Here is a 27486-nt window from a genome sequence, read left to right as displayed (position 1 = left end):
CTCAAGTGTCGAGCCTCCAACTTGTTTCCTGGACAGCCCTAGCAACCCCTGCTACTGCTGCTGGGTCCGGCATTTTGCACCACCTAGCCTCTGTCCTCTAGTTCCTTCCCAACTTCCATGGTCCAGCTCCCTTCCCCAAGGGCATTCCCTTGGCCTCCCAGGCCCCACTCATCCTTCTGCTCCATCTAAAAGTCTTGAGCATATGTTCTTATGAAGCTGCCCCACCCCCCTGAGCTTTGCCTCTGCTTCCAGGCATCCTCTGTGCTGGCTGCCCACACCTCCAACCCCACCTCTGCTTCCTAAAACCTGCCCGTGCCAGTGATTTTTTACTCCCTGCTTGCGGGAACAGGCCCCACTCTCCCAGTCGTATGTCACTTCCGGCATGGCTGTCTTTAACCATCCAAGCTCCAAGGGGCCACACCAGGTGCATGCCCAAGAGATAACGAGGTGACACAATAAGGAGAATTTAAAGTGTTGTACATCATGTTAACCAAACCACACCTTTCCTTTTACGGGGGACAGTAAAAATACAAAGGAAACCTGTGTCCTCTAACCCAGCACATGCTAGTGTAATTACAAAAATGTAATATAACCATAAGGTCCTGAAGTTGAGCTCGTTAAAGAGAAGTGAGTCATCCTTTGAAAAACCCTACTCTCCCTTCTTCAATCTACTGGCGATGAGAGTACTATGCGAAGATAACAGCTTTCCTTCCTATTTAACAAGGGAGACAAACTTTACATTGCACCCATACATGTACTTAACAGTACCTCAAAAACGTCTCTTGAAATACGTGACCTTTTTCTAGATATTCCTCATAGATTTCCTTTCCGTTATTTACAGCCTTACTAGCAAAGCCAAATGTTTGTGGGCAAAATGGAATTAAAAAAAAATCAAGAGAGCATTTTGAGTATATGCTTAACAGATGGCGCTTTCTTTACTGGCCTAGTTACTTAAATTAAACATTGATACGCTGCTGTGGTACAGTCTGTCATTTATCTGTCATCTCACTCATGCTTCAATACTAAGCAAGTATATTTTGCAGACAGGTAAGATCTTACTGTGCCTATTGCTTATTGTAAGTGCAAAGAGATTTACAGCCTGAACCAGCAGGTAAATAAACAGCTTGTGCAATGGAGTGGAATTAAGTATCCAGCCACAGACAGAAAGCCAATACTTTACAAATGGGAGCGCTTGGGCCCAGCTGCCAAAGGCATCTACACAAAGCTCCTTAAGTACTATTACTCATGAGTGTCTCCAGATACAGTTTGTTATCCCCACCTAAAGTGGTTCCCTCTGCTTTGCTTCTGCATTCGGCATGATGAATGCATTATAAGTGAAGCAACAGAAGCCATGACTGATTTCTCTGACTAGGATTTTCTTGACATTTGGGTAATACTCACCTACATATGCTTCCTCCTCCACTGGCAATCGCAGAGACATGCAGAAGTAGGTATCAGACTACCAGAGCGGGGGGAAACAAGAACAAAACAGGGAAAAATATTAGACATTTATTTTTCAAAATGACAAAATGTCAAGTTACACTGAGAAACAGCACACCATACATACGTATTTTATGAGTTCTGCCTTGGGGGGTGGGAGGGACAGCAACAAGAAGCCAAAAATACTAAGTTCCATCTTTATGAAATAAATTTGTTATTAGATACTATATGAAATAAATGTGTTATTAGACACTTCTGAAAGTGCTTTCATGTCCACAATTCACCAGGATAACAGTGGTAAAATTTACACCCAGTAAATTTTGCTCTATAAAGGAAAGTTCAATAGGACAGCTAGCATCGCTTCTGACGGGGAATTGGGGAGTCCTGGATTCAAATCCCCAAATTTATCTATTTACTTTCACATAATTTATATCCTGCCTTTCTGCCATGACAAAATCCAGCAAGGCAGCTAACCCATTAAAACATACACAACACACTCATATGTTAAAACCACTAAAAACAACTCCTCCCCCCCAAAAATGCACAGACATCACTAAAACAATGTTAAACTGTGTTATAATATGTTCAAAGATATACAAACAGCAATAAAATACTGCTAAAGGAGGAGGGATGACTGAGGGAATGCCAAATTAAACAAAAAGGCTTCAGCCACTGACAGAAGAGGACAGCTAAGTCTTTCTGGGGAGAGAATTCCAAATTTTTTGATGCTACAACCAAGAAGGCCCTCTTCCTGATTCCAACCACTTAAGCTCAGAAGACAAGCCACCAAATCAGGGCCTTTACAGATGATCACAGTTGTTGGGTAGGTTCATAAGGGAGTAGGTAGTCCTTCAGGTATGTTGGTCCCAAACTATATAGTGCTTTAAAGGTCAAAACCAGCACCTTGAATTATACCTGGAAACAGACTGGGAGCCAACGTAGACGGGACAAGATCGAAGTGACATTATCCATACAATACACTCTAGTCATACAATATCTCTAGTGTTCTGTACCTGATGAAGTTGCCAAACACTTCTCAGGGGCAGTCCCATGTAGAGCACATTGCAGTAATCCAATTTTCAGGTAACCAGGGCATACACCATATATATCCTGGGAGGCAGATCTTTTACTGGGTGAACTTAGGCCAATTCAGATGATGAGGCATTGTTATCTGCTTCTCCTCCAATTTATATAGAGGGATACCTTTCAGCTTGTGGAGCCAGAGGATATAAAAATGATCCTTGGGCAGGTGAGACCTACCATCTGTATTCTTGACCCTTGACATCCTGACTGATAAAAGCTTCCCAAGGGGAGCTGGCTGAGTGGCTAAGCGGACTAGTAAATGCTTCCTTAAGGGCAGGGTAGTTCCACCCTTGCTCAAAAAGTCACTGATTGGATATATTATGCATAGTCCACACTAGCTCAATCCTGTCTGATCCCAGAAGCTAAGGAGGGTTGGCTCTAGTTACTGCAGGGGTAATCAAACTGCGGCCCTCCAGGTGTCCATGGACTACAATTCCCATGAGCCCCTGCCAGCGAACGCAGTTTGACTACCCCTGAGTTACTGTTTGGATAGGCGACCACCAAGGAAGTCCAAAGTCACTATGGAAAGGCAGGCAATGGCAAATCACTTATGCACACCTTAAGCACCTCCATTGCCTTAAAAATCCTACAGGATCCATAAGTGAGCTGTAACTTTACAGCAAAACAAACAAAAGAGAGGGGGGGGGACACATTACTAAGTTAGAGAACTTCCAGCCAATCTTATATACTGGGCCAAGGGTTTGAACGGGGTAGTTGCTTCTCAGTTCCAAAGGCTCTTGGAGAAACAGAACCTTTTCTGGAACCTTTTCAATCTGTCTTTTCAATCAGTGCTGGAGTTTGGAATATAGGCTGCTTTTGTCTCCTTGGTTGATTACATATACAGATAACTAGACAGGGGGGATGTGACCCTGCAAATTCTACTGGATCTCTCAGTAGCTTTCAGTACTGACCACAGTATCCTGCTGACCTACTTCTTGGCACTGGAATAAGGGTCACCATGTTACAGTTGTGTGAGTCCTATCAGAAAATGGAAATAAGCCCAGAGCATTCTGGATTGTGCCCTAAATGCACTTCAAAACCTTTTTAAAAATCATCTGCAGCTGAAAGCTTCTGGGGAAACACATTTGCAAATCAATAGTACTCCCTACCCCCTTCAAAGATCGCTGCCTTGCCGCGGCAAGGGCACTTGCGTAGTTCCGTGAAGCTATGAGCTATGCCGTGCAGGGCCACCCAAGACGGACAGGTCATAGCTGAGAGCTCTGACAAAAGGTGATCCACTGGAGAAGGAAATGGCAAACCACTCCAGTATCTTTGCCATGAAAACTCTATAAGCCCCTCAGGTCGGAAGGTATCCAATATGCTACTGGGGATGAGCAGACGGCTAGTACGAGTAGCGCCAGAATGAATGAAGCGACTGGGCCAAAGCTGAAAGGACGCTCAGTTGTGGAAGTAACTGGTAGAGAAAAGACAGTGCGATGCTGTAAAGATTTTTATTCCATAGGAACCTGGAATGTCAGATCCATGAATCAAGGCAAGCTGGAAATGGTTAAACAAGAAATGACAAGACTGATCATTGACATTTTAGGAATCAGTGAACTAAAATGGACATGAATGGGTGAATTTAATTCAGATGACCATCAGGTATACTACTGTGGACAAGAATCTCGCAGATGAAATGGAGTAGCCTTCATAATCAATAAGAGAGTAGGAAAAGCAGTCTTGGGATACAATCCCCAAAATGACAGAATGATCTCAGTTCGAATCCAAGGCAAACCATTCAACATCACAGTGATCCAGGTCTATGCCCCAACCACTGCTGCTGAAGAGGATGAAGTTGATCAGTTCTATGAAGCCCTACAACACCTTCTAGAAGCAACGCCAAAAAATGATGTGCTTATCATCATGGGGGATTGGAATGCTAAAGTAGGAAGCCAAAAGATAACCGGGATAACAGGCAGGTTTGGCCTTGGAGTACAAAATGAAGCAGGGCACAGGCTGGTAGAATTTTGTCAAGAGAATACAATGGTCATAGCAAACACTCTTTTCCAACAACCCAAGAGAAAACTCTACACATGGGCATCACCAGACGGTCAACACAGAAATCAGATTGACTATGTGCTCTGCAGCCAAAGATGGAGAAGTTCTATACACTCAATAACATCCCTGATGACCACAATGGGGTAGTTACTGACCTGGAGCCAGACATCCTGGAATGTGAAGTCAAATGGGCCTTAGGAAGTCTGAGCAACAATAAAGCTAGTGGAGGTGACAGCATTCCAGTTGAACTATTCAAAATCTTAAAGGATGATGCAGTAAAAGTGCTACACTCAATATGCCAGCAAATTTGGAAAACTCAACAATGGCCACAGGATTGGAAAAGGTCAGTTTACATTCCAATCCCAAAGAAGGGCAATGCCAAAGAATGTTCAAACTACCGCACTATTGCACTCATTTCTCATGCTAGCAAAGTTATGCTCAAAATCCTACAAGCTAGGCTCCAGCAATATGTGGACCGAGAACTTCCAGAAGTACAGGCAGGATTTCGAAGAGGCAGAGGAACTAGAGATCAAATTGCCAACATACGCTGGATCATGGAGAAAGCTAGGGAGTTCCAGAAGAACATCTACTTCTGCTTCATTGACTATGCTAAAGCCTTTGATTGTGTGTGGAGCACAACAAATTGTGGCAAGTTCTTAAAGAGATGGGAATACCAGAGCATCTTATTTGTCTCTTGAGAAATTTATATGCAGGTCAAGAAGCAACAGTGAGAACTGAACATGGAATCACTGATTGGTTCAAAATTGAGAAGGGAGTTCGGCAAGGCTGTATACTGTCGCCTTGCCTATTTAACTTGTATGCGGAGTACATCATGAGAAAGGCGGGATTAGAGGAGTCACAAATTGGGATCAAGATTGCAGGGAGAAATATCAACAACCTCAGATATGCAGATGATACCATTTTAATGGCAGAAAGTGAAGAGGAACTAAAGAGCCTGTTGATGCGGGTGAAGGAGGAGAGTGCAAAAGTTGGCTTGAAACTCAATATCAAGAAAACAAAGATCATGGCATCCGGCCCTCTCAGTTCCTGGCAAATAGTTGGGGAAGAAATGGAGATAGTGACAGATTTTATTTTCCTGGGCTCCAAGATCACTGCAGATGGGGACTGCAGCAAAGAAATTAAAAGACGATTGCTCCTGGGGAGGAAAGCTATGGCAAATCTAGACAGCATCCTAAAAAGCAGAGACATCACCCTGCCAACAAAAGTGCGTTTAGTCAAGGCTATGGTATTCCCAGTTGCAATGTTTGGCTGCGAAAGTTGGACCATAAGGAAGGCTGAGTGTCAAAGAATTGAGGCTTTTGAACTCTGGTGCTGGAGAAGACTCTTGCGAGTCCCTTGGACTGCAAGGCGAACAAACTGGTCAGTCCTAGAGGAGATCAGCCCTGACTGCTCTTTAGAAGGCCAGATCCTGAAGATGAAACTCAAATACTTTGGCCACCTCATGAGAAGGAAGGACTCCCTGGAGAAGAGCCTAATGCTGGGAGCAACCGAGGGCAAAAAAAGAAGGGGACGACAGAGAATGAGGTGGCTGGATGGAGTCACTGAAGCAGTAGGTGCAAACCTAAATGGACTCTGAGTAATGGTGGAGGACAGGAGGGCCTGGAGGATCATTGTCCATGGGGTCACGATGGGTCGGACACGACTTTGCACCTAACAACAACAACAGTACTCCCTGGTTAAGCACATCTTCCCAAATCATACATTCTCTCCTACTCAAACCTTTCTCCTTATGCAATATTAAACATAATTAAGTAGTCCACTTTGGCCACAGGATCATAAACACTGGAAATCCATAATAGTGGCAGCATGTTCCTCATTCAAATTAACATTAATGAAAGTTAATCAAGATAACATAGCTCATAGAAATAGGCAACGTAAGAGATGACAAGACTATGCATGATTTGTAATTGTCTTCAGTGTAAATTGAAACATGACAATCCTGCACTGACGGCAGTTACTTTCGTAGCCCCTGAAGATGGTTGTTGCCATGAAACAGAAGAAGTGTACCAGCTGCAGCTCTTGTTTTATAAGTCTCTGAGCCACTTTAATGGTTGCAAGCTGGAATTATTTCAAAAATCCAAGCCTTTTAAGATCTCTTGTTTTTAAGTTAAATTTAAGCATCAGTAACATCAGCTGACATTCAAAAGGGACAGAAAGTAATTACAGTGGTTGAATTCCAGACAGTGTGTTTATTTAAAACATTTATCTCCTACTCTTCCATTCAACTACTGGATCCTTTGAGTTACAAGTATCGCAAGTTACAACATACCAATCAACATTTTAAATAAAAACCAGGGCTAATGGCCAACAAGGCAGCTACTAACTTTATCATCACTAAAGATATATCAATTATTGTGGCAGCATAACCTGCAAAGGGCCTTCTATGAAAACTACTTTTTAGCATGCAGAAGAATGCCAGCAGAGATCAGGAGAGACAAGTTTTCTTCAGGAGAAAGACAAAGACAAAAGGCAGCCCTTTGTCTCACCATTATTAAATTTCAAGATGATACTAAACTAGGAGGGGTAGCAAACATAACAGAAGACAGAATCAGGAAACAGGTCTATGATTCTATCTCTGAGATACTGTCAGCTGGGTTAGTTTCAGGATTGTGTGGGTTCTGGGCAAAGGAGTATAACCAGGACCTTTCCTCTTTGATGTGCCCCCTTTCCCTTCCAACAGACCCCTTATACCTGGACCCCCTCCCTTTTCTTCTTCAACCACTCCCTTTTCCATTTCATTTTTAAAAATATGGTTAAGAGTAATCACACAAAATTGTGCTTTCATAGCAACTTTATTACTTTGTATAGAACTAGAGGGAAGAAAATATGCTTTCTATGATTTTATTTGGTGGACATTCAATAAAATTGGTATCATGTGTGTAAAAGTAATAAAAGTATCATTCTGAAGGAACCTCAACCTCAAGGTCTGTGGAAAAGTTTCTCCACTCTCTTCATTGAAAGCAAGGTATATAATCCATGTCCATCCAAAATGCTTATGCAATTGAACAATCCTAACATAATGAAGATATTCATCAGGAAACATAAGGCAGAAAGAAGGAAAATGTTCATCACTTAACAGTAGATCGAAGGAGCATTACATTAACTAAAAGAAGAAAAAACATTTAAAATGCTAAGAAATGTATTGCTCAGTTTTTTAAACAAAGAATTACATATTTGATTCAGCTAATTTAATCCTCCAACGAATATCCTCATCCAAATCCTGAATTGTTGATTTTATACATGCGTACTGTTTTCATATATATATATCATCTGCTCCAACATGTAGCATGCCAAGATGACAAGACAGAGCTTTCAGAGTCAGTTTTAGCAAATGCTGTATAGCCACTTCTCAGCATTATGTTCATCCGGGGCATTATGTTCATCCGGGGGCAGGGGATGAATAAAGATGATGTAATATTAGCCCCCCCCCCCAATCCTTTGTCTTGCCAGAAGTGACTGTACCTTACATCAACACAATATTCCAGTTGCGGGAAGAACAAGGTATAAAGGATGTCTATGAATTTTTGTCCAGAACAATGCTTAGCACTCTTTTGGCTCCATGATCATAATACTGGCTCATATTTTAGATGCCGGCAACCCATACAATTTCTGTCACTCTTCCCATGTGTTTGCAAGACCTTTCCCCCCGTTTCCAAACATGTTTCAAAGATGGCCCCATTTAGAAAAACTAGAAAGTCCATTTATGTCCACGAAGAGGTGTAACGCAAGATGATTAACCAAAGATGATTAAACGCATGCCTGACAAGCACTGAAACTTGATCATGCTGTAGCAGCAGACAATCCAGAAAGTGTCATTCTGCACACATGGATTTTCAGGGAGAAACCAAACCAAATCAATAAAAGAAAATTCTTTCCCCAGGTCAATCACATGTCCAGCCAAGAGAACTTTTATCTTTCCTGGCTAAGCATGAGTTTGTTTTGCCCCATCCAGTCTACCACTAAGCTCAAATACGAACTTAGAATCAAAAGATGTGCTTTCACTGTTTCAAACATCAAGAAATATTAAAAGTTCAGTCCAAGATATAATTCTAACAAACTGCAAGCATGAAGCAATCAGGAAAGAACATTTACCAAAAATGGGCTGGATCCAAACTTATGTTCTCCTACTAACTAAAATCTGAAAGATTCAAGTGGGTAGCCGTGTTGGTCTGAAGCAGCACAACAAAACAAAATCAGAGTCCAGGGCTCATTTAAGACCAACAAAGATTTATTCAAGGCGTGAGCTGAGTGCTTGCACTTGAATGCTCACACCTTGATTAAATCTTTGTTGGTCTTAAAGATGCCCTGGACTCTGGTTTTGTTCTGTTAAACTCTGAAAGAATTTCTGAATCCTAAAACACTGATCTAATTGTCCATATTTACAATCAAACATTTAAAATTTAAAAATACTATAATTCTACCCACTTCTTCAATTAAAAGTAACTAATTCACACAAAGGGGGAATGTTAATGATTGCACAAAGACTCATTGCTCTTTATTTTCCAATCTGTCAGTGGTTGATAAGTCATCTAGGCTAATGGAAACATGCTAATAACAAAAATAGAACACTGAAAATGTCAACTGCTCTGCAATCTCCTGTCATCATTTCATACAGTAGGCTGCAAGAAAACATTATGTGAACATTTACAACATTAACAGCTTGGGAGTATCTTTAAATAGGACAGGGTCCTATTAAATAAAAGAGTAAGGCCACCTGGGGAGGAGTTAGGGCGGGCCCTGTCCAGGATAAAAACTCAGAGGGCCCAATCAGGAGCCGCGAAGCGGCTCCTGATTGGGCCCTCTGAGTGTCGGTCCAGGGCCAAGCAGCCAATGGGGAGGCGTGCAAAGTGCCTTCCTATTGGCCCCTCACCAGGACAGACCAAAATTCTATTCACCCAGTCCAGTCTGGCTGCCAGTCTGCTCCTGACCACCAAAGGGAGAGGAGGTCAGTAGGGCTGCCAAGGGGGATGAGAACAGAGGCTTGGACAGGCTGAGCCAGCCCTTTTCGCCCAAGGCTGTCCTAACGGCCATGTCCAACTGCAAATTGCCTCAGAACCCTGACAGAGCTGGCAGGAGGCTGCAGAGTGCTCCCCCTCCCCCTCCCTTCAGGCCTGCTGGGAAGGAGCCTCTGACAGGCCCTGATTGAGGGGAGGGAGGCGTTTCCAAGAGCAATGCAGGGGAGCCTGAGGGCATTCCTTTTGAGGGGGGGGGACTTTCCCCTTCTGCCAAACAGTTGCCTGAGAGGGAGGCCACAGGAAAGCCCCTTCTCACTTAAAATACTGCTCTGGCCGGGGGTTAGACACAGCGAAGCCATGTGTCTTTCTTCTTTGCAACTCTCTGCAGATTTGAGGCCACTGCACAGCGTTATTCTGCAGAGGAAGCTGGCTCTTTTGTCTCCTGTTTCATCTGCACAACAACCCTGTGCAGTAGGCCTCAAGTCTTTCAATTTAACAACAACCTGTGTGGGAAACCTTAAATGTTTCTTCTCTACCACAACCCTGTCCAAAGTAGCCCTTTCTGCCTGGAGGGCTGATCTTTATACTCTGCAGGTGAGCTGTAATTCCAGGAGCTCTCCAGGCCACACCTGTAGGTTGGCTACCCCTGGGTTGGAAATATTCCTGGAGGTTTGGAGGTGGGACTTCAAAATCGTACAATGCCTCAGAGTCCAGTCTTCAAAGGAGCCATTTTTGCCTGCAGTTGGTAGGGAGTGGTGCAGGAGTGTCCCTCCTGGCCTATGGGTTATGGCCAGCCCTTATCAGCAACTGTTTGTATTCTGGAGCGCAGACAGGCAGACCAGCATCAGTCCTGTGAGTCTGGAAAGTGCAGGAAGATCTAAATAAATATTAACAGCCTGAAACTAAATAGAGAACAAGTGAATGTCTGGAGACACATCGTAACTGAAATAGTAACTGGCAAATAACCTTGGCCTGGCAAATAAAAAAAAAACAGTATTAAAAACCTTCCTAAGGTCAAGACTGCTGTGCACAGACAGTCTTCCTCTTAGGGTTGCCAGTTTCCCTGTGAGGCTCGCTACCCCACCTCCCTCATGGGGAGTCTGCTATGGGGAGAGAAGGGGAAGACGATTGGAAAATGCTTTGAGACACCTGAGGCCTGCTGGGCCACTGCGGCCCATTCCCAGTTCTCTCAGATCTCTCACAACCCTACATACCTCACAGGTTGACTATTGTGGAGAGACAAATGGAAAAGGTGTTTTTAAACCGCTTTGAGACTCCTTTGGGTAGTAAGCAATAGGGTACAAAAATCCGTTCTTCTAAGGAGCAACCATGAAAGAAGCATGTGGGCACATAACATTTTACCAACAGTGAAAATATGGGAGACAGAAGGAACAGGGTGGACACCTGTGTACTGTGACTACCCTATGTGTATTAGGGCAGAGGGGCATTTCGGTGAATGTGGCCTAATTCACACAAGAAGGGGAATGACGCAGAACTGGGGGGAATTGGTTGCCATGTAATCTTCCCCTAAGAAGAGTCTTCAGTCTGATTTTCCCTTCACATATCTGAGGACATGGCTCTGGAAAGCTCATCTGTAACCACTATGCCACAATTCCCAAAGGTCAGTCCTCTCCCATACTCAACGAACTTTCCACACCACAGGTTCTTGACACCCATATCTCCACACCCATGGCCTCATTTGCCACCATGCCACCACAACCTCCCACACAACACACATGACAACCTCATGCCCTTACAGACTGGACAACTCCTCCCCTTCCTCTTCCCACTGCCAAGCTCTAGCGCCCGTTGTATTCTTGGAGACAACGGGCTTTGCCCCTAGTTTGCAAATAATGCACAATGCAACAAATAAACAGTTTGCTAACTCAGTAACCTAAAGGATTTGTAAATGTTTTCAAACACCAAACCTGAGCCACACACTCACATACACACAAGGCAGTATAGACAGGCTAGCCAATCTAGAAGACCTCAAACATACAGAACAAGCAAGAATTAATCATAAAATGTCAGAAACAATTTCGGGTGCTTGGAGTTCTGGATTCAAGCTTGCTCATGCAAATGAAAAATTACAGCTGATGACATTTATTGTCAGCTAGGCAATGCCGCAGAATTTGGATGAAATTAAACAAAACATGCCTAATATGTAGTATTTAGTCCATTTGGGAATTATCCTGTAGGGCAGGGGTAGTCAACCTGTGGTCCTCCAGATGTTCATTAACTACAATTCCCATGAGCCTCTGCCAGTGTTTGCTGGCTGGGGCTCATGGGAATTGTAGTCAATGAACACCTGGAGGACCACAGGTTGACTACCCCTGCTGTAGGGTACATTTTATAAACTGCCAAGCCTGCTGTTATGTACATCCCTGACACTAAGGCATACTCATGAAGAATTAAATGACAGCACTGATTTTGCTGTACTGCCTACACAGAAATTAGTTATAACAGTATTGATCTTCCACTGGTGTACATTCTTTAGCTTTCTCTGCTCCATTTTGTTGATACCGATGAATAGTTTGTTTTATGGAGAGTAAAATGACTCCCTTGTATCACATGTTTAAGAAACTGTCTTGTTCTGAAAAAAGACCACCAAAGATCTACGGCCAAATGAGGCACAGGAAGGTGAGACAAGGGAGTCTGTTTTTCTACCCATTACAAGAATTATGATTTAATGCCATCCTCGATCTTACGCTACCATCAGTCTTGATGTAACAGGCCATTTAGTGTGATCAGCCCAGATGACGAATTCTTAATTCACCAGTTTTTGTTTTTATGCCATCTGGGTTCACACTGCAGACAATGCTTAGTATTATTCCAGTGGGATACAGCACTCTTTCACACCCCTGTGCAAAATGTATCTCTACCCACACAGGGAGCTTTCTATGGCTAGTGAACCCATTTAATTCACATATTTTACACAATAAATTTTAAAAATATATAGTAGAACAAAAGAAAAGCCACAACATAAGAGATCAGCAATTTGATGAGCTAAGGGACTCTTCAGACCTAGACAGATTACTGAAGGGAATGCAAACTACTGCAGACCAGCAATATCTGGAATTGAACATTTTCACATGCTTATTCAGAATTCAATAAAGGAAAAAGAACATGTTTACCATGGCAACCCCTAGTATAAGCTAGATATTACAGTGAGTGTTAGAATATAGGTCATGCGAGTGTCCCATAAAATGGCATTGAAAGTGCTGAAACTGCTTCCCCATACCCCCTTTTCTCCCAACAGGGTTTAAAGGTGGGAAGTAATCTCTGTCTGGAGAAAACAGCAGGAGAGAAATGTGTGCTTGGGGGGAGGATGGGCACAGTTCAGCACCTTGCCCAAGTGCTGAGGTAAAGTGCTAGCCAGAACTAATGACTACCTTTCCAAGATCCTGCTCTGCAGCATATGAAGGGGATGTCAAAAACATATTTCCACTGGCCTTCCAAACATTTGGGTTTTAAATTTACAGGGGGTGAAATCTTCTTTACAGATGACTTTCAGCGTACTGGCTGAAGCTTGATTTTGCTTCTGCAGCAACTAAACTGAAACAGCAGGTTCCAATCATAAGTTCCAGAAAGTGCTCCCCAATAACCGAAGCCCTTGTTTTTCTTCCACTTCTAGAAGTGCTATCTGCAACAATGAGTCATCTCTTCTGCTGCTTCTACTCCTCATGCCTCTAAACGCTTTTTAAAAAGGGAAGGGGGGGGGGGAGCTCTTTAATCACCTGCTTAATTCCTATTTACTGACTGCTCTATCCAGGATTTTGCACTGCAGAGTTCCTTGCCAATTAACTAAACTAAATTAAAAACAAAAATAGAAATCATGCATGTTTAAATATTATTCAGTATTAATTTCTAAAATTCACAATGCAGGCTTATTTCAGTATGTAGATTACTTTCATGTACCTTTATGTCTATTATTTTAGCACAAAGAATGCACCGTCCTGGTTAATGTGCCTTGCTTAGATTTTACTGCATCGCCTAAATGGTACATGATGGACTACAAGATTATTAGTGAAATAAAACAAGAGTCCAGAGGCACCTTAAAAGTAACGACATTTATTCTAGCATAAGCTTTTATGAGTCAGAGTTCACTGTTTCATATTTTCAAATCACACAAGCCCTGCCACATAAACTCTTAGTGTTTGGGACAAAATATATGGTTAGCGCTTAGGATCAGGGAGCACCTGTAAGCAGCTCATGGAAGAAGTCATTGGCCATCAACCAATCTTACACAATCCACACATAGACACATTCTAGATTCTGAGTTCCACATGACACAAGATGCACAAGCTGTTCCAGTACTGCATGCGGGATCAGGTACTGGATGTGAATTATTTGAATAATTTCAAACAGAAAATGTCAGCTTTGACATCACTGATCTTCTATTTGAGAAGCTGGAAGGAAAACTGGATCTAAGTCTTTCCTTTTTGGTCAAACCAGTGAGCAGTGCCAGCCATCAAGTTGAGTGCTGAGATGCAGAGGCCTGGAAGATCTATGTGCAATGCTGCCTGCAAGGCTCTCTGAAGCACCGTCACAAAGTCTTGTGGGGGAAAAAGGCTGGTCCCAGAAATGTTTCTGCAGAATACATTTTTATTCATCAATATATGTTCTTACTGTTGCATATCTGGTGTCATAGAACAAAAAAGGGTAACACAGTTTATATTATGAAGATTTAGATCAGGGATGACCAAGCTGTGGGTCTTCAGATGTCCCTGAACTACAAATGCCATGAGCCCCAGCCAGCATGTAGAGTTATCACAAGACAGAACCTTCAAATGTGACTTCACTTACAGGGAAGTCTGCTTAAACATAAGCACAGACACAGAATTGTTCCTGTTCAAATGACTATATATTCTTACCTGTGTAGGAGTCACTCCTGGCATGCGAATGTCCAATGCGAAATCTGATACACCTAGAGGAACCAACTGTCTGTTGCTGCCAAGACATTCATTAGAATGTGTCCTAGCTGTATCCTTATACCTAAAATGACAAAGAAATGAGTAATATTAAACTTGTAAATTGCATTTAGAATTATTTAGTTCATTTATGCCCTGTCTTTTCCCCCGGGGGGGGGGACCCAAAGCAACCTGCATAATTCTCCTCTCTTCCATTTTATCCTCACAACAACCTCATGATGCCAGTTTGGCTTACCCAACAAGCTTCCACAGCATAAACAGGGACCACAACCCATGTCTCCCAGATTCTAGTCCAACACTCTATTGTACCACATTGGCTCTTGTTTATTTTGTACATATTATTCTATGTATGGTGTTTACTTTATTGGTTTGATATTTTACCTGTGCTATGTTGACTTCCATTCATGTTTAGCTGGAAGAGTAAAATATACTTGTGTATTATGAAGCAGCCTGAATTCCAAGTGCCAATGAAGACCAGGTCACATTATCTGTACTTCACATCTTCACAGCAACTGGCAGGTAAAAAGAGAAAGGAAGAACTGTCTTCCTGCAGCTGTTAATTCTCTGGTGGGTAGCCAGGGCTAAGCTGATCTTCCTTGTGCTTTTTTTAGGGGGGGAGGGGGGATAGAGAAACAGGACATGTCTAGCACATGATTAGAAAGTTCTGTGGGTGATAAGGCTTTTGATAACTGGGTCAAACAACTATTTAATAATATACCAGGGTGGTTGTTTTTTTTAGTAATGTTCCAAAATTGGATTTGCAAGGCAAAAGGATTTGCAATAGCTAGGTATGTACAGGTCCCAAATTACAATAAAAGGGTACCTGTGATTAACAGGAAGGCAGTGAATGAAGAACTGTTTCATGCTTGCCTTTGTCAGCTGCTATACCTGCTCCTTGTAACATATCAACAAAATGATAACTCTTTCACTATGTCAATGTATAGTTGAACTCCCAATCCATTCCTAATATGAAACCTGAACATGTCCAAGAAGAAACAATACAGAACTCATCTCTAGAAATCTGTTAAGGTGGTAGTTAGATTATACATGATGATTATGTTATTTTGTCCAGCTATTCAAATATCAATAATTTCTCAAAAAAACAAAACCAATAAAAAGAGATACATTCAGCAAAATTGAATGGCACAATTAAAAAAGGCAGATGCCTTCTGTCTTCTCAGAAGCAAGTATAAGAAAGACATTTGATGTGAATACGGAATACATCTATGGATAAATATTTGATGTGGCAATTACAGGAACTATGCTGCATTGTCTTGTGAGCAAACACAAGAAACAAACTTAAAGGAAAGTTTGTTTCTTGTGCTTGCTCACAAGACAGTATTCAGAAATGTAAGCAGGCATCTTCAAAAGGCTAATCAAATAAACTGATGCTCTTTAAAAGATAATAAAGATCAGAAACAGAAGAAAACTTATGAATTTTTGTATTTGAAAGTCATTTGCCAGAAAGTCCACCAACCACCTAAAATCTATACAGAAAGTTATTATATTGAAGCATAACGGAAAGTATTAGTAAGAGTGAACATTTCAGTGAGTGCTATTAAAATTTACCAATAGCAATTATAAGCATAAATTCAAAGCAGAGCATCTCTACTTAAAAGTAAACCAACAGAAATACTTTTGTCTGCTTTGTAAAAAGGCTTAAAAGTAAACCTAATTATTAAAACAAGACTGCATCACAAAGTGACATGCACTGACAAGGAATGTAGATTTCTCCTGTAGAACCCACCTCTTAAAGACTGATAATGGGCTCCTGAAAGCCAAGCAGCTGTTTTGAAATATAAGGAACAATATTAGCAGGTTGTTAACGAGGCCAGCCATGTCCACCCTGCTGTTCCTGACCCGATTAAGGAAGCAGGAAAAGGGCAGTGCAGCTCTGTGGGCTGTGATCCTGACAATTAGGCAGCAGTGGCACTATCAATTTGCTACTTCATTATGATGTTCTCTGCAGGCATTCCACAGTTTTTGACAGACCATCTGTCCTGGAAGATGATATGCTCTAAATCAGAAAGGTGGGATGATTCTGTGCTGTCTTCATTTGGAAGTGGCAGAAGTAGGAAAGGGTGTGGCGAGGATTGCAAATCACTTCCTTCTTCAGGTTGGATGTGCTGTATTGAGGTCCAGTGAAAGAAGCAGAAGCCTCACTCCTCCTGACTTTTTCCTATCCGGTTTACTGTCAAATCTCCAGACTGCCTGTCAATCCGTTCTACAGTCAAATTGGCGCCAAATGACATCATAGAAATCCATGTTGCTCTTCATTCAGAACCTGTAAAAATAGAAGCAGAGAATGGATGACTAACATTACAGCAAGAGTTCTCAGTAAATCCTTACCGAGGTTTCTAAACACATTGATAATTTCATAAGCTATAGTCCAGCTCCAAAACGAAAGCATCAATTTAGATGATGCTCTCCCTTCTTTCATTCTTACAATGCTATATAGATGAAACATTAGTAGGCAGTCATATCAGGCAGCCATAAAATCCCAAAATCATGCAATTACTTTTTATTAGAACCAACCAAAGTATCATAAAACAACATGCAAGCTTTCAAACTCTGCAGACCTTTCCAACAGCCTGGATAATGAAAAGTGACAGGGGAGAGATGTTCAGGACATAAGGAAAAAAAAAACACAGCCATAATGTGTCACAGACATAATTAGATTAAGACAGTGTTGGATGCAAACAGGCTTCAGGATTCATAGCTCTGACAGCGTCTGACCTAGCAGCTAAAAAGTACAAAATGCAGGACACAGATTTGTATCAAGCGGATCCCATCTACCCTCCACTCACTTCATTTTTACCCTTAAATCCCCATTTACTTCCTGAAAAGAAACATCAATTTGTTAATGTTGTTCAAATGTCCATTATTTATATATGTATTTATATTAATTTACTATGGAATTAACTGGCACTCAGCATACTAGAACACTGGACCCCAGCTTTTTGAGCTGTTGGGCACCCCAGGAATTCTACAGCTGGATCCTAAACCAATCACAAAATGTCAGGGAGCGAAGTTATGCTTAACTCTAGACTAACTCTTCCTCATTTCTGACAAAAGCCCTACTTAACTGGACCCCATTTTAAATGAAACACTGTTTACTAAGATTTGCTTGCTCACAATCAGTTTGTCTACAGTTGTGCAGCGAAGTTCCTTGTGTTGTGATTTTCTTTTCCTTAAATCTGTATAGCCAATCAGAAGCCTCGCTGGGCAAAAGATCACAGGCACCATATTGGGTACAGAAACCTTCAAAGATTTTCAGAATGTGTGCTTCTCAGTCTATTGGATATAGCATCACTAGACAGTTACTTAACCATAGTTGGACTTTATAGATACACAGAAGAAGCTGCCTGAAAAATCAGATCTCAGCAAGTTCCATTAAGAGAACTTTTATGTTTATTATTTATGAATTATGTGGAGTAAGTTGGATACTTTGAGAGAAAGCAAGAGACAGAAGTTGTAAAGAGAAGCTTGCAATATATTTTTAGGGGCTAAATATTTGTTCCCTAGTGCTCATTTCTGTTAGTACCCGTTTATAAATTAGGTCTTAAATTGCAACGCTAAAGATTTACAAGTCTGTGTTTTCACATGCAAAACTATAGCATTCTATCATCAAGTCTTCTCACTCTTGTTGTCAAATATTTGCCTCAACTGAGTAGAGGGAAGATAAGATGATTGGACTGGCCACAGCAGCAATCAAATGAATTTGGAGTAACTTTGGAAATTCTTAAAGAAATGACCAGAGAACAAATGCAAGCTGTGCATCCAGTATAATGCATCCCTCCATGAAAGCTTCTTTGGAACTCTTGATCCTAAGTGCTATGAGTTTTTTAAAAAGCTCTGCTTTTAAACAGAACATTGTAAACTACTGGTGGTGAAGGGCTATTTTGAACATCACATAAATAAGGAAGTAGAGCATAAGTAGCTTGATGGCAAGAGTAGGTATCACTGAAACAGAGGCCAGCTTTGAGTGTGCCTAGAAGACCTGCCAATTTAAGAAAGTAATCTGCTATCAATCCTGAGAAGCAGGGAGGGTCAATGCTGCCATTTTCAACCACTGGGGTGCTCCGTGTTTTTCCTTCTTTTTCCAGGTATAAAGCTTGGAAGTACTGAGTTGGAGGCAAGGGGCAAGGGCCAAAGGTGAAGGCAAGGGCTTACAGAAGTATGCGACCCTCCTAATAACCAATCAACAACTCTTTTATGAACCCAATTAACAAAAGTTAAATGCCTTTCATATGATTTTCCTCTGTAAAATAGAGCAAGTTAATGAACTTCAAGAACATCTCCCCCCCAAAATATACCTCATTTTTCAACTAGTACTTAAAACATTTAAACAGTATTTTGAAAATCCATGTAATGGGATTAAAGGTAAGCACCGAGTCATGTCTGACCCTTGGGGTGACGCCCTCCAGCGTTTTCATGGCAGACTCAATACGGGGTGGTTTGCCAGTGCCTTCCCCAGTCATTACCGTTTACCCCCCAGCAAGCTGGGTACTCATTTTACCGACCTCGGAAGGATGGAAGGCTGAGTCAACCTTGAGCCGGCTGCTGGGATCGAACTCCCAGCCTCATGGGCAAAGCTTTCAGACGGCTGCCTTACCACTCTGCGCCACAAGAGGCTCTGTAATGGGATTAGAAATTTGTAATTAAACTGTTTTCATTAGTCTCATATTTTACTCTGAATGTCCTTTTTGTTATTTAAATATGTGTAGGCAAATTCTTGTTATCCATATACTTCCACACCCATGCCATCCATTTCAAGATATAATTTACAGAATTCAACTCTTGTTTCCCTCTTGGGTATGAAAAAGAATTCCTTCTGAAAGCATGCTCCTTATGTACTGTGTACTTACATACTATTATGCTGTAGATCTGCATATTTCATTCTTATAGAGGGTGCACAAGCATTTAATTGGTTATGGAGAATGTACTAGATTGCTCCATATTCAGAATATCCATTCCTGCTATATCTTTCAGTAGTTTTAGCCATTTTCCCGGCAGGAAATAGTCAGGAAATGCTTCGTTTAACAAAGAGCACAATTATGATTAACAAGGCAGCAAGATTTCCCAAGAGACATCACATTTCCAGATGGCCATATTAAAAAAGAAAAGCCATCAACTAAATTATATAAGTCATCCACGCAAAACTAAAATTCAAGGATAACAAGCTTTACACTGTTACTAGTTTCGATAGGTTTGTCAAAACCAACTGGAGAAGCAATAGTTACTTCAACAACGCCCCAGTTTCCTACTCAATGGACACTCAAAGTAGTTTACAACATTCTCCCCTCCTGGCTTTTTCAACAGCAACCCTGTGAGGTAGGTTAGGCAATGTGCAATTTGCCCAAGGCCATCCAGAAACTTCCATGGCAGAGTGGAAATTTGAACCTGAGTTTCACAGATCCTAGAAACTCTAATTGCTTTCACGCAGTGCAGAATGATATTCTTTCCCATCTAGTCTAGAGGAATATGGCATCTTTCAAGAAAACCATTTACATCTACATTTAAGAAATAATTACAAAGATTGTCAGCATTTTGTACTTTGATGGCCCAAAGAAATAAATCTATCCCATATCATGAATAGAATATGCTGTATTTATCTTTTAAAAAAGACAAATAAATGAAAGACAAAGAAAAAAGTTCATCTTATATTTGCATACTCTTTAAGGAAGCAGGACTAAAATTCTTCTAGTCTTCTTGTCTCCTGGGCAGAGTCCACAGAAGGTACTTATAGCTCTATTTCTACTCTTTTATATCTATTTCGCATTTCTTTAGTCCATATCTAAATTAGTCCTTTTTGATACTCCCAAGGGCACAATGGCTGAAGCAATGGAGGACATAGAGAACTTCAACAAAGGCACAGGCAATGCTATTTCCAGGGAGGATGAGGACCCCCTTCCTCCCCCCCCCCCAATGAAAGTAAGCCACTACTTCCTGGCATGGTCAGTCAGGCACAGATCTGTAGAAAACCAGCCTACAGCAGATGAGCAAAGGTGGTGAAAAAAGCATGCAAGAACTGTCCACATCTGCAGCTTGGGGGCTATTTTGAAGTTGCACTCTGTATAGGAAACTGATTTCTCTAAGGGTACATACTTGGGGGGGTAGACATTAGGCCTGATTCTCAACATGCCCTCTCTGATGACAAACTGACACATTTTTGAAAAAACAACACTGGTGGGCACTAACCTGTTTGGGAATGCAAGAGCTATGACTGTGACAAGTCAATCACATCTTATTCCCGTAGCAAAATAAGGAAGCAGGGAAAGCAGAGCACTGTCAAAACTGCTTATTAAAAGCTTCTGCTTATTCAGCTACTTCTAAACTGGCATGTGGCAGGTTCTGGGCCATGTAAATGAAAGCAAAGAGCAGTTTTCACATAGCTCCATTGGGAATTTATTTCTAGAAGAATCTCCTCAGAAAACCTTTCCTACAAACTGCACCCAAAAGTCCAAATGAACCCAAGACAAGGCACAACAGCTTCAATTCCTGGAGATTACATCCCAGGGCTTAGGCTTTGTTTTAGGAGTTCTGTGTATGGGGAAAGAGAAAGAGTTCCTACTGTTTCCTACTATTGTGAGCAATAGCAAAATTTGCCCTCACTGTTCTTCCTAATTGTCATCCCCAAAGTATGATTCCATTGTGATAAAAGTGAGTGCTTGTACCTGACAGAGTGAGGATTCATACAACATTCATACAACATACCATACTGACAATGACTACAACAACAGTGCTGGTTCTCTGTAATAGGATGCAGGCAGCCATCATCTTCTAACAGAGAAAGGTAGAGGAGGTGGAAGAGGCAGGGGGAAAGATGCCAACCTGGGCCTCTACCCTGGCTACCAGGTGGTAGACATTTACTGGATGCTGACAGTGTGGACTCTAGATTGTAAAGAGTGATGAGGAAGCAGGCAGTCTCATGGGGGCACAGACAGGTGGCCAGGAAACAGGCAATGAAGGAACTACCCTGCACAGGCTGGACTGTTAATAAAACTTACTCAAGCGTTACCTGGCCTCTGCTCAATCTAATGCTTTGGGGCAATGGAAGGTCGCTCTTTCCCTAGCCTACTGAAATCCTTGGCCTCGGCAGGCAGCGCACCACAGGCAGAGCCTGAATGAGATCCAACAGCTACAATTCTACCTGGGTCCCCCCCCCTCGAAATTATAAAGCAAAAGCTAGATTTAATGGCTCGGCTTGCATAACTGAGTTGCCTTATACTCCCCTCCTACTGCAGTACCCCAAATGCTGCTTTCAGGGACTCACAGGGGCAGCACTGGGCATGAAGGAAGCAGATGTCTACAAGGGAAATCAGCAACAATTTGCCCCTTCTTCAACTGGCAGAAAGTGAAATTTGTATCTGGATCCAATAAATGTTATATTTGATGAAGTTGATATGAAAAGCAAATATCCACTTCAGTAATTATTTATTTAAATACTGCAGTTATCCAAAACATTTGCTACAAACTAATTATGAGTGAACATTAAAATTGCATGCAGTAGCTCTGACAATGAAACTAGCAAGCAACATTACCACTCAAAAAGCTGTTCTGGCAATTTCTAGCTTGAATTTATTCCTAGTTGAGACACTAACTTAAGAGCACTTCACATAATTTAGATGGCAGAGTACAAACCGATTTTTCCAACTTACAGGACTGTTATAAGAGCAGAAGACTGATAATGGGCAAACTGTGATCAATATGGGCTTTTTCATCAGTAAATATTAGAAAGTGAGAATGTTCGCATGCTCGAAGAACTTATGCAATCCTCTTCAAAATAAAAATAAGACACAACAATACCTCTCACAAACTAAATGATAAACTATGGATTTCATTAAAACAGTTTTTTTAAAAAAAGCTACTGACAAATATTTAGTGGAGGCTATCATTGTGGTACTGGGAAAGTGTCTGCCATGAATTACTAACGTGGACAGTTTTATTTCTCCAAGGTTTTTGTGAACTACAACTGAACTCAAAAGGACTGATTAGCTGTTTTCGCAAAGAATTATCATATGGCTTAATGGGGCTATTATGACAGAGTTTACTAATATGCCATATTTTGCTTTTGCCTTATATCTCCACAGTTATGATGGTTGTTCATTTAGTCTGAAGAAGAGAGCATGCACTTGAAAGCTCATGCCTTGAATACATTTTTGTTGGTCTTAAAGGTGCTATTGGACTCTATTTTTGTTGTGCTACTTAAGACCAACACAGCTACCCACTTGAATCTATTATTATGGTAGGAAGTTATACAAACATAAAAAGTGCTAATGCTCTTTAATCTAATTACTCAGTTCTCTTAGAGACTTATGAGGCACATCATTATCTATGTTTAGACTCATCTTGTTTAATATTTTTAACATCGCATAACAAAGCTGTGCAGTATATTCAATGAATTCCAGAATGACATCAATATTGAAATGATCCAAAAAGCTGTCAAAGTTTCCCATAAGCATTGCCAATTTGTAAACAGTAATTACTCAGAACTGAAATCTGCTCCAGAAGCAACAAGATGATTCTACATTCTGAAGAAAACAAGATAGAATTCCATTAAATTGGTATAATACCATTATTTCCAGATATACTATCTATAGTTGGGTTTTTAAAATGGATTTTAACTTCAATTATCCCAAGTGACATTTATTTACATAATTTTTACTGAATCTCCCAAAGCCATGGATACTATCACGAATACTTTCAAGAAGTGCCATAGGTACCCTGTTTTCTACAGAAAAGCTTATTTAATTTCCCCCTCTTTCTGTCAATCCTCAATCAATATAACACTTATTTGGCAACTGATTGTTTCCATTGCATCAAACAGTACTGAAAGTAAACTCGTTGGCATTTTTGGATGAACTCCAGTTTACAGACAACTTTGCATCATCAAACATCAGTCTTTGTGAGCTATCATACAATAGATTTATGTCATACGAGCAGGGTGAATGAACTTCACTAAATAGCAACTGATAGCACAAACCAGAGCAATGACAAGCAATGATGAGCTCCTTGCTCATTGTCTTGCTTTTTGACTCAGTGTAATTGTGGCGATGCCAGCTCAACAGAATCAGTGCAATCTACTAGTGCCCAAAAGAACCCAGCACCAATGTGGCAATATCAGCTCTATCACAATCCGGGAGGGGGGGGGGTTGCAGTCCAGTTTACAGAGTGATAAGCAATACCAGTATAAACAGAATCACAAATCCAAGCAAGGATTGTTGGCTTTTGCAAGTTCTGTGCAAGAAAATGGGAAGTGAACATAAAGGAAACTAGCAAAGGGTGGGGGGGGGGGAACGCTCTTGAAACTGACAGGGCTAGGGCTGGAGAATTCCACCCCCCTCTTGTTTTGAAGTTTGGTAAACATTTAGTTTGAGCAAATGTATCAATTCACGAACCTGTTCAAACCTCCAGGAATGGCCTGTAAATTCATGGAAAGTTCATGATAGTTGACTTGCCATGAACTTCAGTTCACAAACTACAATCCAACCAAAATACATCATGAACTTTAATTTGTGAGTGAGTTTGTGCCCATCCCAACTTAGAAGGCTTTGTTACTTTTAAGAGAATTAATGGCTTATTATAGTCATAGACCAGAAAAATACTTAAAAGAACAAACCATAGATCAAAAACTAGAGATTTGTTATATTTCCAGTATCTGAACATTAAATCTGTCTTCTAACAAACAGGTGGTTGATGGGGTTATCAGCGTCTTTTAAAAGAATTGTTCATTGCATAATTTCTGCACACTTTTCTCTCCTATTACATTTGATGTTGCTCATAACTTTACTGCATTCTGTCTGTAACTAAGGTGATATTCAGTTTTATACAAAACGAAATGATCTCCCACAATCATCTAACACGCATTTCTGTTTAGGGGGAAATTTATTCATTTGCAACTATGTTGGAATCACAAACTCATCAGCTACAAGCTTAAATTGAGTTGTGATCAATTTCTATGCTACACTAACATATGTCTTAATGCAAAATTCTGATGGGATATTTCACAGTAAAGTAACATCAAAATATAATTGTGGAACTGCAACCTTTCAGTACCCAGACTTAAGTAACAACATAGCTTTATTACACTACAGAAGTAATACCTCTGGTCTTCCATAATAGAAATCCACAGAAGCAATCAAAGCAATGTTTTGACATCTGGCATACCTGAAGACAATGCAAACCAACATATACCAACAGGCACAGCATATGCTTCCCCACCCCTATCCTGGTTTTAACACTACATTCTATGAATGGATCAGGGTCATAAATATAGTGGAGCAGTTTGGATGAGGCTAGATACCTATTTGAGTACTGCATTTTTCCAAAGACAAGTTGCAATATGGCATTACATAAAAATTCCTCTCCCCCTCAAAAAAATTACTTCCACAAATGTTATAAGTTACAAGTTACAAGTTAAACCCCTTCCTTTAAAGCTTGCATATTTGTTTCACTTCTTTTGTTGTCTCCTATACATACAAGTCTAATAATTCTTAGTGTAATTGGTAACAAACAGATATGTTTTATACCAGTTAAAATGTGCTCAGGATAAAAGAGGCAGACCTAAGGCTAAGAAACCTTAGTAACTATTAGAGTTTACAGCAAATGGCCAATATAGGCACCTAGTTGTATAAAATACACAAGTGTATTTTTTGCCAGTTTTTCATTCTAAGAATAGTTGCATTCAAAGGAGAAGAAAGCACTGACTATGCTTGATTAAGAAAACTACATGGAGAAGTAAATTTGAACGCAAAGGAAACATCCAGTTCCTTTTTGAAAAGCATTCCAATAACCTAATGATGTAAATTCATGCTGCCTAAAAATCAAAACACTATTATCTGTTAAGCAAGAAAAAAGTTATTTATACAACAGCTATCAATAGTGGAACTTAATATGTCTTACAGTTTTAACTCAGAACTTCTAACATTGAGGGCAAAAATGAAATATTTCAGCTTCATAAACTAAGAGATGCCAAAGCTGATTTTTTGGGGGGGCTTTCACATAAAACTTCTTACACATAGGACCACAAATTCTAGACAATTTAAGGAACTGAGTTCAACTATACATTTTATACTGTGTTTATATTGGCTCTAGAAACCCATTCAGCTTTAAGTATATGTAGCAAATTCTAGGTAATAGTCCTTTCCTAAAAAAATTCACAGATCGCTTAAGTAGATTAGGTCTTGCAAAAATATAGCCAACTTCCCTTATGACACAATCCATGTATAGGTAAGCATCTGTATATAATGGACTGCCCACTCTAGGTTGCAAAGGTCCTAGAGGTATTGGGAGGGCAAAATTTAGGGGAATGATACATGAACTCAGTCAAGGGCAGGACACTATTCATCATACCTCTCAACTTTTTTTTTTTTTACAATTTCCTCACTGTTGAGCAGAGATATCCACTCTGGAGACCTATGGGAGAAACAAAAGCAGACCAATCCCTCTTTAAATCCCCAGTCAGCCTCTGACCTTCACTGTCACAGCACCCTCAACAAGCCCACTAGAACAAATAACTGGCATGTTATCATACAGGTTTATCCTAACCAGAACTGCATTCTCCCAGATTATCTTCCATCATCCATGTTCTCTACAGCACCTGCATCAAAACCCCAGTGCTGAAGTTTCCATTGTACATATAAGGAAGAGGTAACATCTTTCAAATGAGCAGTCTTAAGCATATATTTGTTCAGTTGTCCCTGACCATTTGTTCATTCCATTACCATGACACAGAACAGAATCTTCCTTACCAGTATATATGCATGATGGCCTGCCCTTTCACAGGTCAAAAGTTTAGTAAAGTGCCAAGAGAAGCTGAAGGTTTCACTTTGATCTTGGCCAAGATCTTGGTCATCTATCAAAGCTTTGTATGTATGTGTGTGTGGGGGGGCTGTCTTTCTCCATCTCCAATCCAAATGCAGAACACAGACTATTTTATAAAGAACATTTCAAAGAGTAAACAGAGCTGCTGCATTTAAATCCTACTCCCCATGGGGTCTTCCCGTCACAACACATCTCTCTGCCAGCCATGTATAAACATTGCTTGCATTTCAATATGAAGTGAGGGATTTTGACTGTGAGTACAGACAAAGGAATATTTGTTTCTTTAGGCTGCTTAGAATCCCAATTTCCTAGTCCACAGCAAAAACATGAACCTTTGTGGCATATACAGCATGCCCATTCTATTCATAGGAAATGTATAGGAAATTTCTGAAAATCTAGTCCCTCCCAGAACACTTCAAAATTCTCAAAATAGAGAATGAGTAAGAATCAAACTGGCAGACAGGCAAAAAAATATTCTCACTCATCTTAATATTTTCTGATGTTCTTTCTTTAGCAAGCTCCTGTGCAATCCCCACTTTCAGTTAGAGTACGGGACACTTTTGTTGCCAGTGCTGCAACTTAACATAATGCCCTTCTGGCAACTGAACAGTGGTATTTGCTCTTTAGGATCAGGACTGCATATTTTATACAGATGGGTGTAGTGGTGAAGAGTGGCGGATTCTAATTTGGTGAGCTGTGTTTGATTCCTTGTTCCTTCACATGCAGCCAGTTGAAAACAAAAAAACTTCTGTTTTCTGTTGTCTTGAGGCAAACATCTTTAATCCTCTGGAATGTATGTTGAAGCTATAACTCCAAACTATGACCTGTTCATTAACATGGAAACCCTGACATCTCTATTATTGTTTGACTCTGAAATGTTTGGCTGGAGGTGGGCAAGCTCAGATGGGAGGTTAAAATTAACTTATGCCATAATCATAATGATTCTTCCAGGATCACCTCCTACAAGCAGAGTGAAGGCAGATGGTGTCTATCTATTCAGCTAAACAGCGGCCACAGCGTATCTGCCAGTCAAATACTTGGAGGGATGAGCTCCATCTGTGTTTTAATTACTTTAACAAATCCATTCACTTTAACTGCCACTGCTCCACATTCTCATAAAGTCCTGGAGAGGTTCCCACCACTTGTAAAATATGTACTATTCAACCAGTACACGCAGCATTTGGATAGGATTTTAAAACATTGTTTTGAATATGGTTGCACATTCACCCAGA

At 40.7% G+C, this 27486-nt stretch overlaps 1 protein-coding gene across 10 annotated transcripts in view; it reads right to left on the bottom strand.

Annotated features, from left to right (window-relative positions):
• PAM (peptidylglycine alpha-amidating monooxygenase) overlaps positions 1-27486 on the bottom strand; it is a 161751-nt gene that overhangs the window by 102441 nt on the left and 31824 nt on the right. For all 10 annotated transcript variants that reach the window (XM_077347714.1, XM_077347718.1, XM_077347717.1 and 7 more), the window contains exons 2-4: positions 16176-16712; positions 14372-14492; positions 1402-1459 (exon numbers count right to left, since the gene is read on the bottom strand). In XM_077347714.1, coding sequence (XP_077203829.1) covers positions 1402-1459; positions 14372-14492; positions 16176-16267 — 271 coding nt within the window. In that variant the 5' untranslated portion in view covers positions 16268-16712. The remainder of the gene's footprint in view (positions 1-1401; positions 1460-14371; positions 14493-16175; positions 16713-27486) is intronic.

This window comes from Paroedura picta, chromosome 7 (genome assembly GCF_049243985.1).
Source record: "Paroedura picta isolate Pp20150507F chromosome 7, Ppicta_v3.0, whole genome shotgun sequence".
Taxonomy (NCBI): Eukaryota; Metazoa; Chordata; class Lepidosauria; order Squamata; family Gekkonidae; genus Paroedura; species Paroedura picta.
This window is presented reverse-complemented; position numbering and strand designations above follow the sequence as displayed.